This window comes from Camponotus vicinus, unplaced genomic scaffold (assembly GCF_025532165.1).
Source record: "Camponotus vicinus isolate PSW18456_S1 unplaced genomic scaffold, iyCamVici1.0 SCAF_6, whole genome shotgun sequence".
In the NCBI taxonomy this organism is placed as follows: domain Eukaryota; kingdom Metazoa; phylum Arthropoda; class Insecta; order Hymenoptera; family Formicidae; genus Camponotus; species Camponotus vicinus.
In genome coordinates this window covers 8,683,530-8,704,088 of record NW_028141978.1, presented here as the reverse complement: position 1 = coordinate 8,704,088, position 20,559 = coordinate 8,683,530, and the positions used below count along the sequence as shown (strand labels likewise).

Genomic DNA, 20,559 nt, shown 5'->3' with positions numbered 1-20,559 from the left:
TTCCCTCCTTCAGGCTCTGGCATGAGTGTACTCAGCATGGTCGCTTTTCGAATGGTGACGCAGGAGGGCCTGCGGAAGTGTTTGAAGATCTACGAAGAGTTGAAGAACAGTGGCAGCGAAAAGGTCGCGACGTCTACAACGACGATGACGATGACAATGATGACGACGACGACGATGACGGCGACGATGATACCAGATACGCATGATGCAAAATCGCCAGCAAACAGTCGGTCGGCCAAAAGAAGACTCAGACGGAGGAAGCTGCAGGAATCTAGACGAAGTGAGGGCAAAATCGAGGAGAAGAAGGAAGAGGGCGAGGACACAAAGGAGTCCCATGAGAGCGACAACGACAATGTCGACATGACGGCGTACAATCTGGTGACGCACGCGAATAAGCGAACGAAGAAGGACTTCTTGGAGAGATCGCTGATGGCGGCCTTCCTGCTCAGATGCCTACAGAGAGTCGGCTTCTTCGCACATCCCACGTCGGACGACGGTACTCATCATCGGCATTTAATCTTGCAACGGACTTCTCCTTTTCTCCTCCCCTTTCGGCTGTATTTAACTTGGAAATAATAGGAAAAAATGTGCTTGCTCGCGCGGAGGACCAACTTTCGATTCAGCAAATTCTTCGCTCGCGAGCCATGAAGCCGTAATTTTAACAACGCTCAGCGGAAAGAGTCGCGGAAAGTTTTTGCCGAGAAGCCGAGAAGGGTGGAAAAAGCAGGAGAAGAGAGTGGGAAGAATGCACAGAACGGGGAGCTACACTAATATCGGAAACTTTGGCGAGTTCGCAGAGGTCCCGGGCGCCGAGGAGATCATCGTGGCCGCCCTGCTGCTGAGGAACCTGCAGCTGCTCCAATTCAACGCCCACGAGTTCTTCGAGACGCGGTTAAGCGCGGGGCATCGATTTCGCGGCAGCCGCCCCGTCTACCTCGGGGTGGCGATTTATCCCACGGTCGCTCGTTTCAATCATGATTGCTATCCCGCGGTGACGAGGTAAGTAAAAGGAAGAAAAAGCGAGCTAAAATAATTCTCTCACGCATACAAAGATACCTCTTACGAATTCTCAGGAGAATTAATCTTTCAAATATAAAAATTGGGAATCTAATTTTGAAATTGTTACGAATAATTGATCATTATCCTTGCGAAATTAAATATCTCTGTGGAAACGTTCTCTTTATACGTATATAAAATATTTTATTACAACTTTTCTCATATACACACACGCAAATACACGAAATGCACGCAGTTTCGTCGAACTTTGTGCTCTGGCAAGCGTGCGTGACTCGTCTTCATTTACATATTAATAACGTGGTCGCGTAAAAGAGTAGACTACCACGGTAGACGAGAGCTAATTAGTATAACCAAGCGGTACACAATCGCCTGGTGTCATCGCGCGAATTATTAATCGACCCGCGACCGCCCATAGTCTGTTAAACGAACTTCTTCCGGAGTCCTTCAACAACTTCGCGCACTTTGTTAGCAGAAAACCTTCATTCTTCGTCTAAATAAATCTTTTAATTCTCTCCCCGAGTTTATATCTCTCTGTGAGAGCGCTTCAAGAAAATGGACAAGATTTTAAGTAAAATAATCTGCGTGGTTATTTAAGTAAAATATGTTAGAAATTTGTCAAAGCTTTGTAGTTGTAAATGATTATTCGTTATCAACAGAATTTCCAATTTGTTTTTGATTAAGTTAATTTAAATAACATGTGTAATTAGAGTTAAGATGTTAATATCCTCTCCTAGAGAATATTATATGTACAGATATAATCGCGAGATTTCTACCGAGGTATCTATTAACGCTAATTAAGTATGTGGATTTGCGTGTATTTCGGGCAGCACTAAAGCGCGTTTGTGATGACTTCGTGGGTCGCGGCCATTATACGCGAAATTACACCAGCGCGCTCATTATTCGGTAATGTCACAAACTCGTCTGCGTTAGTCGGTGCAGGCGGAATTGTTCACATTATTAACGTCGCCGGAGCTATTGTGATGATTACGATTATTATTTCATGACGAAGTAATTGCGTCGTCCCCTCTCTTTTTCGATTTATTAAATTGCGTACCAGATAGCAACTTTCCTCTCTCGGACAACGACTTTAATACCGAACACTGTGTGTCTAATATTTAACTAAAAAATTAATTCATACTAAATTTATAATCACTAAATATTTAACTGAAAAAAATGCCTAAGTAACGAAAAGCAAAAAAAAAATCAAAATGTATAATTATATGTTATAAAAAATTATTATTATATTAAATTATTATTATATTAAAAATCAAAATGTATAATTATAAGCTGCCTTAAAATAACTTGCTTGATAGAGAGGAAACATAATAAAATATTGTTACTTAAAAATTGTTAAAAATTATATGAAAATAATTTAAATTAATTTGTAATTTGCAGTTTACCATATATTGAGACAAGACTCGACAGAGTATTCATATTGCCATATCAACGTGCTTTAATTAACGAGAGAGAATTATCAGGATCCTCTTTTTGTCGGATCGCAGATACTTCGTCGGCCGACATATCGTAATAAGGGCAATTCGCGGTTTACGGCCCGGCGACGTTATTGCCGAAAACTACGGACCGATATTCACGAAGAGGACTCTTGCCGAGCGTCAAAGGACACTAGCAGGAAGGTATTGGTTCCGATGCACATGCAGGGCCTGCCAAGAAGACTGGCCGCGCTTTGAGACTCTGACGAACGATTCCGTCAGGTTGAGGTAAGTCCGTTTAAATTCTCCGACATCAAGCTCGCACATTAACGAGGTATAATTTGATTTAATTAAATGAAAGATCTTATCGGTGCTTTCTTCCATCTATATTCCAAGTTTCTAACTGTGCGCGTATCTTTAACGACAGACTAGCAAAGTAATATCGATCGAGAATAAAACAGAATAATTTACCAACGACATCCTTAACGATTCGTGTGCAATGCGGTTTTTAATTAACAACTAACATTAATTTCTTTGCGTTATCCATTCAAGGATCTGTTAAATTAAGTATCTCCTGAATAAAAATGAAGAAACATTAAATTATGATAACGAATAAAAACATAGGAATAGCAACAGGAATAAGCGATCGAGAGAGAGAAAGTAAACAGATGTTTGTCGAGATCGTTAAAAACCGCAAGTCCTGACGAGGTGAGCGCCTCAAAGAGACGAAACGTCGGTGCCATAAGGATGCTCTTGTCGTCAAAGGTACTTTAGTGTTCGTTCAGCGTAAGATTCTTATACCAACTCCAACGACTCGACCAGGTGCTTTTATCAGTTTCGCGGTAATTTTCTGATAGTAGCATTACCCGTTACGTTTAATGTCTTTTACGTCAACAACAACAAACGCGTGTCTGTATAGGTGTGTCGACATTTCTCTTTGGGAGAAATAAACCACAAGAAGCTCTCTTTGAGGACGTCTCACCGAACAAAAGTTCAATTATAAGTAATTATTTCTTCATCATGTTAACTCAAAAATTTTTTTTAAGCATATGTTTTCACTCTAATATTGTAGCAGTTTTTTGGGCAAATGATTGAATAATTTTTAAGACATTACGTTTTTTCGCGTCTTTCTGATTTAACGTTTTATCCTTGATTATATATCAAAACATTTGCCAATTGAACAAAATTACATTCTTTAATTTCATGTAGACTTTATTTTAACTTGTAATGATTTAATTATACAAAGACATATTATAAACATTCAAAAGTTATGCAATAACTTTTTTGACGATTTTCCGCACAAAAAAATCAAACCAAAGAGTCTAAGAATCATTAAAAGAATTTCCTATTCTATGTAAAAGATAGAGTCAACGAGAGATTATAATAGGGATTAAAAACTTACATTAACATTTAAAGCCATTCTTATCGTATTTTCGATGTAGAAATAACTTTGCAAAATCAATTTTCACGAAACGAGAATATACTTCAAATCTGACATTAACTGTTCTCTAACGATCCAACTTTTATCGATGTAATGAAAATCTTCGAGACAAGAAAATATTGTTTCGACGTTTTTTCTCGCAGGTGTCCTACAGCAGGATGCAACGGACTACATTCGCGACCGCAGCAACGGCCAGATAAGCCGATAAAATGTTCGGCTTGTCAAAAGAAAGTCTGCTTGGAAGATCAGCTCGCGTGCTTGCAAGAGTGCGAGACGCTCTACACTCGCGGATTGGCCAGCATGGAGGATGAAAGGGTCGATGAGGCGATTGGGACGCTGTGCGACGCCTTGAAGAGATTCCACCGAGTCGCCTGTCCACCGCATCGGGACACCCACCTGGCCGAAATTGCTTTAAGCTCCTGTCTGATTGACTACGGGAATACTTGGAGACCTGCGCTTTGAACGCCTGGAAGAGAAAAAGGAAGCTGGCTGCCGTAATCTCGATGAATCCGTGCCAGATGACCGCGGCAGCGAACATGTCCTTCGAATAAAAAACGAGGGTGTTTGTGATCCTTTAAGTCCATAGATACCTTGTAGTCGGGCCAATTTACTCGATGTACATTGATATTTTAAAACATATACTTGGTTAATATTCTAAATAATTTTTCAGACGAAAATTTACAAAACTCAAAGAGAGTAAAAGTAATTTGCGTGTGCTTTCTTCTATAATAATTTATATAATATCTTAATTTTGTCGATTGGCTTTAAAAAGTTAAAATAATGATATTTTACTGAAAATATCAAAATTAATCAAATTTAGCAATATTTTATTTTTTTTTTAATATAACTAGTCAAAACAGTTATATTAATATTTGATTCTTGATCGGTTTTTTCAGATTACAACCATTGTCGATCAGATTTGAGAAACACGAGAGGAACGTTATCCTTATTACCTTTATAAAATGGATCGGTCCTAAGTAACTCAATAAAACTCTCTGCGGGAAAATAGAACAAAAAGATGTTGCCCGCAGCGTCCTATAATTTGCACGTACATACATCGTCCTATCTTTGGTCGACTAACATCATGATATACACAAGAAATAAATGATGATAAATAATATTGCGAGCGCGAATCCATTGTGCGCAAGTTAGGTATCGATATCGGGAAATTAGAGGCCGAGGCGTTTACTGAGGCGTCGACCTGAAAGTCAACTTTTTTAATTTCGCCTGCACACAGAGCGCAGGCAATCAATCGGTTCATCCGAGATCTCTCTTGATTGCTTTCACTGTGTATGTATGTATATGTGCACGATGTATCGTATCTGTGTCTGTGAAAACATACGATCGAGAGTTTCTTTATAAGTCGAACACGATTTTCTCCTACATCCTCGTTTATGAAAAGCATGGAATTTTGCCAATCTTAATGTCTGTTTAGGTATCTTGTTACGCCATTTAAACAATTGTGTATAATGTATAAAAAGATACAATAAATTAAATAAGAGATTGTTGAAATTATAACAAACTAAAAAAAGAAAGATTATAAAAATAAATAATGATTTTTTCTTTGAGATGAAAAAAATAAAATAATGGTTTTTTTCCCGTTTGAGATATACAGACGATGCTTTCGCGTGATATACTAGTATATTTACCATCGCATGTGGCAAAAATGCATACAAACTGCCGGATTTATATAGTGGTTGCGTGCTCACGTATTGTATAATATATATTCGGATTAAAGGGTTTCAAATCCGACACAACCCGTTAACCCTCTTTCAACGTTTGACACAGAAGAGAAATGCGCGCGACAATTGTGTTATCTGCCTTATAACGGCACGTTAAGCCGTTATTTCCGAGAGTGCACCGAAAATACGCTAAATGCGCTCTAGCGATTTTCAATTTTGAAATTTTTTTTGTATATATATTGTCACGTATAAAATATAAATATAAAATATTATATCGAGTGTATGTTGTTTTCAAATATGGTTCGATGCTATTGATATTTATATTCCCTCTCTCTGCAAACTATAAACTTTAACTCTATATCAACGTTTTATTTTTTTTTTTAGAGTTTATCCACCGATAACTTGATTAGATTAATATGTATTTTTTATTTACATATGAAAATGAATTTTAAAATAGCAACGCACAGAAACATAGCTTGTTTAATTTTTGTAATTTTTCGACGATTAATAAGAGATGAACATATCTTTTTATTTAGCAGAAAATTTGAATTACCCAGCATCGGTTTTCAAAATTAAGCATTTTTTGGCGTATCCTGAATATCGATATAAAGATTTCCTGAAAGAAAATTTGTAAATTCAATGTGAAAAGTTTCTGTATGCAAGTTTAAAAGCAGATTTCGATATCAAAAGCAGCGTATCTCTCCAGGTAATGCATTTCGCTGCAGAGAAATAAAAATTTAAACGTATCACGTTAAACTATATTCGAATATCGTTCGATGTGCGACCTGTGTAATTTATGATTCATAATAATGAATCTGTAATATCAGAGCCGAATCCGTTGTGTCAATTATGGTGCCAGCTATGGTTATTGCTGATCGTTGCTGTACGAGAGATTAACGCTAGGATGGAAAATTAATTTATATACCCCGCGAAAGGTGATTAAGTGCTGCCGTAATGCCGGTATTATTGGAAATTCTCCATGACGGGAATGCATTATACCTATAACTTCTCTCTCAGCTCCGATCAACTTCGTCGCGTGAAATTATGCGTACACAAAATGTATGTATGTACGAGTTCATCGAGAGGAGACTCGCCAAATTCATTACCTCAAAAATTCCTATTCTAAACGGAACAATAAATATTTACAATATATATTAATAAATAACAAAGATTAAATATTCGATTCATATTCGGTTTAGCAAATTTACAATATACAGATCATGCCGTTCTATGTAAAGTATTCTGCAAATGTCGGATTTTTATAAAGAGATAAATTAATACGGATAAATGAATAAATTTTATTAAAATATTTACACACATATTTCAACTATTAATTTAATTTAAAATTGTATTTCTTTCATCAGTTGATATTTTCATTTCATTCAACTTAATCAATCGTAATCGTTATTAAATAAAATTAAGAATTCTTCGTTAATATTTATATATTGGATTACTCTCTAAATTTTTGTTTTGTTTACACAGACGATATTCAATAGGAGACAACATGGGAGTAAACAAGGGAGCGAGATAAAACGCATATTTGGTTTCATTAACTTTTGCAATTTTTTTGGTAGATTTATTTTTTATAATGCACATGTTTCTCGTGAAAAAATTAAATTCCGTGTATGAAATTAGCATTTAGAGCTTCACGTTTCGGTACAAAATTCATTGTGTGTAGAGGAAGGGCAGTCGACGGACGACTGTTATACTCGGGACACGCTTGGACGACGACGACGATGTCGTCGTGCCCGGTGTTCGTCGAGGTCTTTTGATAGATTTTCTCTTCTTTTTTTTTCTTTGTCTCTCGAAAGTTGAACGTCTCCTCGATCGGGATTTCGGTTCTTTTTCCCCTGTTTTTACCTTCTCTATTTTTCGTTCACATCGCCATATATATAACTCGAGTATCGCCTTTACTCGCGTGAAATCCGAATCGGATCTAATTGACTGTCGCGACGTGATACTCTTTTTTATTGCGATTATTTTCCTCGATAGACACATGACGCGAATGCACGACGGGAATTTCGAGCGAAAAAAGGGAGGTGTCACAGCTTCCTTTCTTTCCCGAAAATTCTCCCTGAGCAAGGATAAATTTTTCACTATCTTTTCTCGATAGGTGGTAAGTTAAGTTTTTTTTCCGACGAGAGGAGAGAACCGAAAAATGCCAATGACAATCGCGAAACGCGGTAATACCGGCCATTAATTCGCAAAAACATTTACGGAGGCTCGTAAAATTCGGACGCGAAAGAAATCTGCATACGACCCGACGCTTCGTATGTTAAATAATTTCGATATTCGTCTCCGATCGAGAAAAAGTATTCGGCATACAAAGAACCGGCTTATGGAGATTGTGTGTCTCGTGCAAAATTCCGCTACTTTCCCCGCGAACGTTCGGAAACTAATGGACCGCGCGCGATGCGTATCGAATTTTTTCCCCGCCAACTTTTCGCGTCGCCCGATCGTAAGCCGTCTCTCAACTTTTGCAACGAATATAACGCACATGACCGTTTCACGACCGATCGCGATTGACTGGCGGCTGTGCCGAAAAAAATGTTTCGACGACAGCGATAATCCGAACGACGAAGCACAAACTGTGCGAGAGATTTTCTCGGTTACTGTCTTAGGTACCGTTTTTTTTCTTTTTTTTTTTTATACCGCGTATAAGTTTAACTGCTGGATTTTTCTCGTCGTTATTCTGTTTCTTTCATTTTGGCTTTACGACTTTTATCGCTTTAACTCTGATATTCACTGTTAACACATGCATTGTTCTTTTTTTGCAGTTACAATCGCGCGCCCGTTCGGCGCGCTGCTTCAAGTTTTTGTTTGTTTCGCGCCTCTCTGGTGTCTCGAGAGGCCGGTCTCTCTTGTGTGGATTCTTTTTTTTTGTTTTATTTCTTTCTACCGTGTTTTTTTCGTGGGAACGCGCGGTTACGTTAGACAACGGAGGGTGATTACGTTAAACAAAACGCGGCCCGAAGAGTCGCCGGGATTTTGTCCCAACGGACGCGGATTGCAATTTAATAGAAAAGCGGAAAACGCGAGGGACGCGTATGCGTCGATCGATAATATCTCGCGTCCGCTGGGTTCTTTCTTACGGGATCGAATGAAAAGAATTTCGGCGACCATCGATGCGACATTCTCGGGCGATTTGCTTCGATTATTTTCTTTTTTTCTAACAGTTGTAAAAGTGTAAACAACGCGCACGAAACCGCGTAACGTAACCGCGCGTTTATCTCTCTCCACTTGGCACCACACTCACGCACACACATTATTTCTTCTCTTCATCTTATTACACCCTTAAACCGCTTCGCTTACCCTAAACCAATCGGATGTTTCATATTTCTCAAATATCAATATTCTTCCGTCTTTCCGATTTTTGCTACACAAACAAAGATATTATGCAATTTTACGAAGACACACTTGGATTGCGGCTTGACAAAGCTACTTTACAAACGACGGGATACGATAGGATAGTGAAACAATTAAAAACGATCATCGTGATGTATAGGATAATATCTTGGGCGGAATTATTCTGCTGGCGCCTAGGGGGCAAAATATATTCGCGAATAAGGATTTTATATATCTATTTGCTTAATGCATTGACGTGTATAAAAGATGCACGCTAATACATTTCTTGTGCGAAAATATGTATATTCTGTGTATATATTTTATATACGCTAATACATTCATATTCGACATCTTTTATATCGCGAATATATTTTGTGCAATACTCATCGTTTTTTGATCGACGGGCACAGACGACGGAAACAATAATATCATATGATATAAGCTACACCCAAGCGACACGAAGATGTTTGAAAGATGTCTCTTCTTATGCATCTTCGTGATTTCGCAGACTTTCGTGTGTCGCCTGGATATAGACTTTAAATGGAAAAGAAATAGAAATACAAGAACTTCACAAGAAACACAATAGAAATTCAATAAAAAATTTCACCAAATATAAAGATAATTTTGTTCTTTTTTTTTTAACAGAAGGTAGACGTATATATTTCTTTTATTATCCGTCGACGATACTACAAACTAAAATTTTAAAAATTATTTTCATGCAAAATTATATAAAGTATGTTTTCTCTCTCTCTTATTCTCTCTCTCCTTCGTACTCTCAAGACAATCCATGTTATTCGTATCGTCAATCGAGCCGATGTGTGTGATACGCCCGGCTCTTGTTTCGAAAAGTCAAATCGAGTCGATTGCCCTATGCAAACGTTCAATAAAAAAACGACTTGCTCGGTTTAATAAAAAAACGACTTGCTCGGTACAAATTGTCGACCGATGTCAATTTTAGAAACGACCGGACGATTTACTCACGCTGTAGACATTACTTGATTAATCGCGAATTAGGACGCGAAAGTTCGTCAAGCATTCCCGCTTGAAAATTCATATCGATAATACAAATAATCGGACTAGTAAGGAGAACAAAAGTATCCGAAGTGTATCGTATGGCGCGAAAGTTTGCGAGATGTTACGAGATGAATTTTTTTCATTCAAGCTGCAAGCATCGCTGACATCAAGTTTGGACGCATTAAAGGGCGACTAAATTAATTGTTTTTCTCAACGACACGGTGTAGATACTTCTATCTTATCATTATTCTTCTTATTAGTCCTATTATTATTTGCATTATCGGATATGAATGCATTTTCGAGAAGGCGGAACCTTACAAACTTTCGCCCTAAACGCGCCCTAATTCGCGATTAATCAATAATGCGTAAAGTCAAAACAACAATAATCGTTAATGAATTGTACACTGCGGGACCCGCCAGGGGCCAGTATTGACAATTATAAAAAATATGGCCAAGATAAATGCTATTACAATAATCGTTTCTACGTGTAATAAATTCCTTATAAAGTATAAGAAAATTGACATAACCGCATCATCATAATTTTACTTTGCATCGATCAATAAGCGTGTGGCGTAAATACGAGATAATTTTGAGAACCATACTTCAAAATTGTTGTACTGTACGTGTGCTATACACTTGTTGACCAACGCTAGGTAAAATTGCGCCCAAAAAAAGCGAAAGCAATACGGTAGTCCACCAATTTCAATATATAAGCCGAAAATAAACGAATGATTTCGAGACGGACAAAAATTCGAGTGGTACTCCGTTCAATATCAATCGATTTGTCTTTCGATGAAAAAGTCGCCAAAAGTGAAGAAAACTCGCGGAAATATAGCAATAAACTCAAATATCGTACATGAAACGATTTGTAATGCGTCTTACCGGAGAAAAATCAGAAGTAATGTACGAAACAAGAAATACACAAAAAAACAAAAAAAACAAAGTATATGTATATATTTATATCTCTTGCCCGCGCTCGAATTCATCTCGCTCCGTACTCCGTAATTGCTTTACTCTTTGTTTTTATCTTATTCTTATTCGATTAACCGTCGTACAACGTTGCAATCATTACGCGGTTTAATTACCCTTGATTAAATCATTTAAAAGAATCGTTTAGAGTCACGAAGAATTTCCTCTTCGCATCTCTATCGTTTCTTCAACATTATTCACTGTGCGTGAAAATTTCGAAAGTACAAAAAAACAAAAGTTTTACTTCGCTCAAAAGGTGAAATTTGATTTCGCCGCACATTCCCTAATCAACGCACATTCTTCGTTTTTTCTTCATACATATCTTAATCATAATTTGCGAGAGTGTGGAGTAGTGTTTGTTGATTTCTTATATTTTTTTTTCTTTTTTATTTTTTTGGATTTTTTTTTTGCAATTGTTTTATTGTTGTTGATATTGTTGTGGTGTGTATAACGGGTGTTGGTGTTATATATTAAAAGGAGTGTCCTCTCTTACGGTAGTAGCGCGTTATTCTCTCTCGGTTAAGCGGTACTTTCAGTGGTGGTGTTTTGCACCGGTTGGCTCTCCTGTAAATATATAGATACATGGAACATTAAACAAATGTAGCAAAGCTGCAAGAACAATATATTATAATGGCAGTAATTATGCAACGCGTGCTAAAAATATATATCTTTGCTTTCGTACGTCTTTTATGATGCTGCGTAAGAAAAAAATGCAATTCTTTCTGGGAGATAACGAGAACAAAAGTAAGAAAGTCCAGAAATAGCGCAAGGAAAATAAATCTTAACGTCTACTTTGTCGCTCACACCTAATGCTTCAAAGTGTAAGTGCGTAAGAACTGCGATAACCGAGAGCTCCTGCAAGATCGAGAAAAGAGAATATAAAGCGCCGTTTACCTGTGGAGCAGGGGCCACGGCAGGTGCATCTGAATCTTTAGGTGCATCCGACTTCTGCTCCGACTGAAAAGAGTACAAAAAGACACGTGCAAACAGTGTGTGCTAAGCACTACCGCTCTGTATTCGTCGATAGATTGCGCGTGTTCAGAGACTCATAATTAAAAGCTTTCGTAATGTCGAATGAAGATAAAAGCTCGTGACTACTATGATTTATTATTCCAACATTTGGCAAATATCAAGATTTGATAGTACAACTTTTGATTATAATTCGTTTTTAAAGTGTCTTGTCAAGAATGCATAGAAAAGAAAAATAAATATAAGCAATCGATTGATTAGATCTACAGAAATGTGTATTTATAGATGTAGTACATAGATGAAAATAATTAATTAATAATGTTAATGATGTAGATTTTAAAGCAAGCGAAGTGTTTTTCATGAAGACGTATTTTCACGTGTACTTTATAAAATTATATGCAAATGTATGTAAGTTAAATTCATAAAATCGTCAGTTTATTTTTCAAAGAATCCATAAAGAGGTTAAAATATGTTTACTAGTGGATATTATCTTAAGTAGGAAAGAGGAAAGAATACCTTATTAGTGGATTTATCATAAGATTCAGGAGGAATATCGATGACTTGTGATCGAAGGGAAGTCACGGAGGAGGAAATGGGATTGGGGGACTTGCGATTTGTCCCCGAAGATGGCAAGTTTTCTAATCTGTTTGTCTGTTGGCTCGAAGTCGCACGTGGTCGTCGTATTAATCGTCGTCTGTAACGTGGTCGTGGATTTCTTTGCGAATTATCCACATTCTCGCCAATAGCCTCGCTGTCGTCGGTCACCTAATTTTTTTTTACAACACATTTAATTTTTATAACAGCTATCCGAGTATTTTGACGATCACAGAAATTTTGTCGGCGGCTGAGATATATATCTGCTTTATTTTTACAAAGTGCACAAAGTGAAACGGAAATCGTTAACAAACAACGCAGGACACATACTCCGTGCTTGAATAAATGCATCGTCTATTACACAAGGAGAGGGATATTACGGAATCTATGTATCCTTGCTAAATATATAAACATAATTTCTAAGAGTGAAGGAGTGCATTTAAGCCAAACACAATATTTTTGTATAGATAGTAATTCTTTTATGGTAATAAGGATACTATACCGTGCAAATTTAAACAACCAAGTTCAGATTTGAAACTTTGTTCATTATCTATACCAAAAATACAAAATTGAAATGCGCGTTTAAGTTTATCAATTATCGTGTAATGATACGCAGCACTGTGCTGTCGGAAAAAAATGATAAAAAGACAATATATCATTTAGGCGCAAGCAGTCGAGGATACAGTGAATCTTTAAGTGAAATGTGTTTAGTGTAATAGAAATTATACATCAAAACTATTTAAATAGATTGCAGTTAAAGGTGTTAAAAGGTGTATAGGGAATATATCATCTAAAATTCCGAGCTTAAGTATCTCGAAATGCTTTGATGATAAAGAAAGAATGATCGCTATAAAGAATATAATTCAAACATACAACATTTTCTCCGAGAAACCGTTCTCGTATCTTTTTTTATTTATTTTTAAATTTTTTTGAATGTCTTAAGACGTACATTTTGTATTTGTAAATGAATCAATCGCGTAACTCAATACTTTTGTTCGCGTTACCAATAATATATGCAATAATGATGTCAGGAAAAGCTATATATACGTAGTATCGTGATAGTTAGAGATACTAACCCTAACTTGGCCATCCTGACTGCGAGGACGTCGTACCGGACCACCACCTCTTCCTCCGCGGAAATTACGGCGGAAGTAACGTCGTGACGGACCACCGCGTCCACGACCGCCACCGCGCGGCGGGATATTACCCTCGCCGTTTCCTTCCACTTGCTCACCTCCCTCGGTGCCTTCTCCTTGCGTGGGAGCGGGCCCGGAACGCCGTCCTCCACGATAATAGCCATCATAATGACGTCGCAACCTATAGCGACGCTGTTGCTGCGGTGCCTGGCCTTCGGTCAGATTCGCGTCATCACCGCTCTTTCCTTCCCCTAATTTATAAAACAAAACGATAAGTTATTCTCTCGATACTTTTTGAAAGACAAGAAGAAAAAAAAGAAAATGTCCAAAGACGAAGACACCCGCGTATACCTTGATCGTAACCTTCTTGGCCTTCGCGCGGTCTACGATTTTGAGGTCGTCCGTTACCGCGTCTTGGGTACACCCAATGGATACCGCGGTATCCACGACGCTTGTCCGCCGCATAAGGTGAGCCCTTAACTGCTTCACCCGCTGGACCGGTGACGTTTGCGGCTTCATGACCCTTCTCGCCGATGACGACATCGAACTCTACGACCTCGCCGTCTCCAACGCTGCGCACGGCCTTCCTCGGATTATTTTTAACGATTGCCGACTGCAATTACATACGTAATATTAAGATACTGTATCTTGATCGGTATCTTGAGAATAAAATGCCATAATTAGTATTAAAAGCGAGAAGCTTACCTGGTGGACGAATACATCTTCTTTGGTGTCATTTCTGAAACAATCAAGATGAGCAAATGTGTTAAAAACAATCAATATTTTATTATATTTTTAATGCAAATTAAGATTAATTATCTGAAATATTTATACAAAAGTCAGTTAATTTTTTTCAATAATTGTAGATAAAAAATAATCTATTTTTCTAATCTCTAAGCATTAATTTTGTAATAGTGAAAATGTTATATTTCAAACAATTTTAAATTTAAATTCCCAATTGCATTTGCAATTTATATCTCTTGCAAAAAGAGACTTTATTAAGTCGTTGAAAAGCGGAATAATTACGTCCTACTGTTTATTATGTATCTATCACGGCATATAATGGAAATTTGATTTAATTGTATCAGTACAATACATACATTCGATCACATTCTCAACAAAGTTCCACGCGTATTCATGATAGACCGCGTGAGTCGCGAATATGTATGTCCCACGCATGAATTCGCGAGCGTACGGACATAGTCGGAATCCATGAAGCTGCGTAGCAAAGCATGGAGTTGAAAGGTCGTCGAACCTCGCAGTGCGCACACAATCAAGGGAGAAGTACGCAAGCTCATACACAAATACACACCAGCTGCTACAAACTAGACAACCCCTTCCCTTCCCTCTTTTCCCCTCTCTCTGTTACACGATTAACAAAAGGTGAATCAAGTGTGAAGAATCGCGAAGATCATAAATAAAATTTTTAGAGTTTTTTTTATATCACCGAATTAACAGAAATCGATATTTCAAATAAAAATTACAATGTCATACATTTTTATCTTTACGGGACAATGTATTTTTGTAGATTACAAGCGCAATACATACTCTTATGTCCAAATCAATTTTTCTTATTATATGATTAATGTTAATTTAATTAATATTAATTTAATTAATCATAATTTTAATTTAATTAATCATAATTATTTAATTAATTATAATTTCATTATTTTAAATAATATTGAGTTTGCATTTTCTTAATCTTTTAATAATATCTATATCAAGTATTATCTATACTGTTGAAATTTGATGTACGTCTCGGAACATGGATCGATGCCGAATAAGCACGATCCAATGGGTATCGAGATGGAACGTTGCTCTTCCATTGTGGTAGTCGAGTCCATCGAAATCGGGGTGAACACGACGAATGAACAATGGATTCGTGTCGTCTTGGTAAAGGCTATTTAATTTTCAATGAATCTTGTTACGGTGGAAATATAGAGAGATTCTATTTTCATTTATTTCATTCATTATCTTTCAAATTTCTCCCGGAAACGTCTTTGAATAATTTTCAAGGAATCATGAAACACGTTCGTTTCAACTATTGTTAGACATTCATCACAAAATCTATTCTTATCTATATTTTAAGATTAACATTACACCGCAATACATTGCGGTTAATTTGATATAATCAATACAATTTTTTTATATAATTATTTTAATAAATTTATATCTTTATAAAAAAATTATTTTTGTAGATAAATTTGAATGAGTAAGAGAGATACATGAAACATAAAAAGTTGTGAAACCCAAATATGTATAGATTAAATTCTTACTGTAGATAAGATACACGAGTTTTTAATAAAAAGGAAAAATTCTTGGCACAATACGTCATGCTTTTCTTTGTTATAAAGAATAATATCAAAATAAAGAACTCGACTACAGCATTTTTATATTTTTTTAGGAGACGGAGCAACTGAAAATCCAACTAAAACGTGACGATTGTTGGGATAGTTCGACGAAAGCGTTCTACATCTGTAAATAGTTGTATCGTGACGGTCGTTTCTAATATTTTACGATATCGCTGGCGTCAGAGTCGGTGAAAGTGCATTCGAGAGTTTTCAAGTGCAAGCAGGTAAGCGTTCATACCTGAAAACAATCGTGCGAAACTGTTTTCTGCCCCTCGTGTGTCCGAGAGAATCTAAAATACGCGAGAGTTCCTCTTTAATTCGAATTCGTCCCGATGTAATTCTTTCCTATCGCGAAACGCCCTCACGCAAGGCCCCGCATTGTCCGCACTTGTAAAAGTTCCGCGTGCACAATACGCGGCAAAACAGTTTCTCGTCTGCGAGCATGCGCGAAAATTTTCTGGCCCTCGGCCAGGTGAATAGAAGGACCTCGAAATAGCGAGAAACCGACTCTGCGGCCCGTGCACGTGCCGAATGATACGTCTATTTTCCGTACGGCAGAGTGCCAGGTCGAGGTTGCAAGAACCTGTAGCGGAGAGAGAGAGAGAGAGAGAGACGATTTTCCTAATATTAAAGATCCGCTATATTTCCCCCGCGTCCCTTGAAATCGTTATCAATTAATTTCCAAAGTATCTCGCGTTCTAAATTTTACACATTCGTAATATAAAATAATAAAAACGGATCAATTAAGAATCAATTCAGATATAGATTCATGTTACACCGATGAGTTTATACATTTCCAAGTGGAATAAGAAAATTAGAAAAGTAGAATGCGTTTGATATTATTGAAGGGATTGATAATAATGAAATGTATTGATCATTAAGAAAGCAAATATGTTTAAGAAATGATGTTTCAATGATTTGATAAATATATTAAATGAGTCTATCTGTTAAGTGAATGTCTTTTTTCTTGCATTAAAATATTTAAAAAAAATATTTCTCGAGTTATTAACGATTATTATTGATTCTCATACTGTTACAGAAGCAACGAGCGTGCTCGTCGACTAATAGATTTAACACGTGTAAAAGTTTTCCCCAGGAATAATCGCAGATATCGATCAATTAATATCCTTCTTAAATTCTCCTTAAATGAGTAATAAATTCTTTAACGTATGTAATGAAAATTTTTTTATTCAATAAACATGTGAATAAGAGACTGCAACATCAAAAAAGATAATTAGATATTTGCGACGTGTATATTCGAGGAGAACTTTCATGGAAGATGGAGCAGAGATATGCTACGTTGAGAGTAGCAGCGCAAAATGAGCGTTTAAATTAAAATAGTATATGACTAATCCTTACACGAGACACCCACACAAGCAAATAGACATGTGTTCTCTATCCCATGTAGCGTTGCATAAAATGACAGGCATGGCATGTAATTGTAAAAACAAAAAGGAGAAGAAAAACTTGGTTGTAAAATAAATATAAAATAACGATTACTGACCTATTAATGAAACCGTAGCCACTCTTGACGTTGAACCATTTTACAGTCCCGGTCACTTTGTTTGCTGAAATAGAAGAAAAATGTTTCAAAAAAATAATTCAAATGCGACAAGTATTTAAATTGATAATGAAATTTCGTACAATGCGCTTAATTTATAATTTTTCCTTGTTAAAGTTTTACAATATTTATTATATTATGCTTTTCTCGTGTACTGTAATAATTAATATAATAAATATAAATCAAAAATAAGAAAGGAATTTAATTATAAGAGAAATTACACATATTTCAAATAATCAAAACACGAAAAAGAAAACGTCGAGTCAGAGGATATCATCTGTACTTATTATTATTAAACTGTGAAAGCGACCTTGAAGAAGGAAATAACTTAATGCTTAACGGAAACTTATCGCGTATTTATTTGAACACGTCATTGTTCGAAATCGAACGACAAATACTGTTTTTATAACTGATGACTGATATTTCTAGGAATGCATTAGGGAAATAGTAGAAAATTAAATACTCAATCGTGATAAGAAGAATCCTTAAAGGAATAGTGGTTTGTGAATAGAATTATAATTAATTTACATTCTTTATTAATCTTTAAATAAATTTACTTTTAGATTTCTTAAAATTAAAAAAAAACTTTTTAAAAGTTGAAAATTTAGAATAGTAAATTTGTCCATGCGTTTAAAATATATATATATATATATATATATATATATATATATATATATATATATATATATAAATAACTGATCCGACTTCTTGGCGAAAATATGATAAGACTATCTTAATAACAGTTACACACGACCTTGAAGCAGTATAGCCCAACAAAGGTCGAAATTAATGTCACAACATAGTTTCAATGCGATTGTATCTGCGAAATTCTTCAGAATTCTTATGAAAATAGGAACAATTTTATTACATCGCCAAACTCATAGAATTTATAAAACGTTGAAATTAATTAAGCGCTTAAGAAATTAACCATTACATTTAAGATATATATTGATTTGAAATTGGCTTGTATCTCTTCTAAACAGTATAAATTTCAATGAAATATGTGTACGAACTCTAATATGAGTATATCAATTATATTTTAGCAACATATATTTTTAAACTTTTATATATCATATTTCTTATATAAAAAACTCTTTGGAGAAGTGGAATATATTTATACGACTTTTTCCAAATAAACAATGAGATCATTCGATTTGAACGAATTTTCGAACATTCTCGGTCAAATTTAACTTTCAGATACGTTTATTTGCCGTTCCTTTTTCCGAGAATAAAGGGATATTCGTCGAATTTCAGAATTTCTCGCCGCACTCGTATATATTTAAACCTTTCGAGACGCGGACGTGAATACCCGACTAGCGAATGAATACGCGAGACGAATCCACCGAGTGCGAAGGCGCAATTGTAATTCGCTGCTGCAAAAAGCACGCGGCTACGACGCGCTTACATAACGAAAACGTGGAGCGCGCGCGGCGCCGGACACTTCAGATCGGCGCGGTTACTTCGGCGGAAAGTGAAAGATCGATATCAAGCCGATGGATCTCCCGCCTCCCGGAGAAGCCTCGACCACGTCGACTCTAGTCGTCCAGCACCCGGATCTTTTTTTTTCCCTCTTCTTTTCAGGTTACATGACGCAACGCGCCGGAACAAGGGACGCGACTATAGGTGAAAATCGATGACCCCTTACCAAGGGTCCCCGTCTCTCCACGAGGAATCCACGAAAGAGGGAAGATTCGCGGCGAGCATCAGCTGATGAAAAAAATGGACGACGTCCGGGCCGCGTCGTCTCGGCGCCGTCCGAGGGGAGCTCGAGCGCAGGAGCTTGGCGCGATTTCCGCGCGCCGGCCACATGGCTCCGGATGTATAGAGAGGAGCGTGGACGCCATTACGGGCGGAGGAACGCGCGGCGGCGGCCTCGATCGGGCAATTTTTTCGTCGCGTATCGGCGCGGCGCGGCGCGGAAAACGGCGCGATAATAATGCAAACTCGTACTCACCGATGACCATCTTCTGCTGGACAGCCTTTGGTTGTTCCGGCTGCTTCTCGGTCTCACCCATGGTGTTAAAGGTGGAATTGAGACGCGCGAGTACGTCCGTACCTAGATGTTTCCTTCTGTCTGGTAATGATGTTAATACCTATCTGAAGTCGCAATGGTGGTGCCTGGTGCCTCCAGGCAACCCGGGTAAACACACCATGCCCAGCGTGTAACGCGGCCGCTGATTGGCTGTCTCCCACCGGACGGCCGCCGCGTTGACCAATCGCGCGCGCCGAGCTTTCACGAGGAGTCTCGACGAGCGGCGAGAATCGCCGAAGAGCGACGCGCATGCGCATCGCTCCCCATCACCGGATCTCTCCACGTATATACATGTACACTCACACATGCAGCGTATACAATTTTCAGTTTAACGAATTTTCGAATATTTTCGAAGCTATAAATGACCTTTGAGTTATTCTTTATCTTAGAGAATAAATAAAAGGAATTTTATCTTTTTCAAATTCTTTTATACAATAGAAGAAAGAATGCACCCTGACCCGGAGGAAGAAAAATGTTGATTTGAAAAGAAGATTTAGCTTGAAAAACTATTCTTTTTAAATACACAGAAAATAAAAGGGATGAAATATTTAAATTTAAAACATGTATAGCACAAAAGAATCTTTATTTATCAATATACTCGCAAAGAAAAAATGCATACACATGGTACTTGGTATTTCTATTACGATAAAAATCAAAAGACCATGCTTTTTGTAATGCTCCATATGAGTTTTACGATTTTCAAATCTCTCGTATAATAGAAAAAGAAATGGAAAAAGGTAAGGAATACAATAGACAAGTATCCTGCTGCGCAGATAAGGACGGTATTTGAAAAGAAAAATAAAAATAGAAATTTATGCTTTAACTATTTTTAAACATAGAGAAAATATATAAAGACGAAACATCTAAATTGAAAATATAAAATAAGAATAGCAACATGTTCGTAAAGAAAAAATTCGGGATAAACATAACAATTAATATTTTTTTGGCACGATAAAAATTTAAAGAAAACTTTAATAACACGTGCTCCTTTTTCTAATATATCGAATAAAGATATAAT

The 20,559-nt window shown here is 36.8% G+C and overlaps 2 protein-coding genes across 6 annotated transcripts in view; one reads left to right on the top strand and one right to left on the bottom strand.

The window, feature by feature from the left end:
• The window catches only part of LOC145973251 (protein-lysine N-methyltransferase SMYD4), a 62,116-nt gene extending 56,265 nt beyond the window's left edge, over positions 1–5,851 (top strand). For all 3 annotated transcript variants that reach the window (XM_083102499.1, XM_083102498.1, XM_083102497.1), the window contains 4 exons: positions 14–496; positions 798–999; positions 2,520–2,735; positions 4,032–5,851. In XM_083102499.1, coding sequence (XP_082958625.1) covers positions 14–496; positions 798–999; positions 2,520–2,735; positions 4,032–4,350 — 1,220 coding nt within the window. In that variant the 3' untranslated portion in view covers positions 4,351–5,851. The remainder of the gene's footprint in view (positions 1–13; positions 497–797; positions 1,000–2,519; positions 2,736–4,031) is intronic.
• A 1,258-nt stretch (positions 5,852–7,109) lies between these two features.
• Positions 7,110–19,638, bottom strand: Yps (Y-box binding protein ypsilon schachtel). Of its 3 annotated transcripts, XM_083102512.1 has the most exons (8): positions 19,464–19,638; positions 17,453–17,516; positions 14,303–14,336; positions 13,949–14,210; positions 13,538–13,848; positions 12,384–12,632; positions 11,793–11,855; positions 7,110–11,462 (listed from the first exon to the last, which is right to left on the bottom strand). In XM_083102512.1, exons 1-8 carry the CDS (start codon positions 19,522–19,524, stop codon positions 11,418–11,420), a joined length of 1,089 nt encoding a protein of 362 aa, XP_082958638.1. In that variant the 5' UTR covers positions 19,525–19,638; the 3' UTR covers positions 7,110–11,417. The 3 variants fall into 3 exon arrangements, with proteins under 3 accessions (XP_082958638.1, XP_082958639.1, XP_082958640.1); XM_083102513.1 differs by lacking the exon at positions 11,793–11,855; XM_083102514.1 differs by lacking the exon at positions 12,384–12,632 and having other exon boundaries at positions 19,464–19,634.
• Positions 19,639–20,559: the final 921 nt, after the last annotated feature.

Coding starts and splice junctions, on each gene's coding strand:
- Yps (XM_083102512.1), bottom strand. CDS start 19,524: ATGGGTGAGACCGAGAAGCAGCCGGAACAACCAAAGGCTGTCCAGCAG. Junction 12,633..13,537: donor GTCAGGATGGCCAAGTTAGG/GTTAGTATCTCT, acceptor AAAAAAAATTAG/GTGACCGACGACAGCGAGGC. Junction 11,856..12,383: donor ATGATAAATCCACTAATAAG/GTATTCTTTCCT, acceptor TACTCTTTTCAG/TCGGAGCAGAAGTCGGATGC.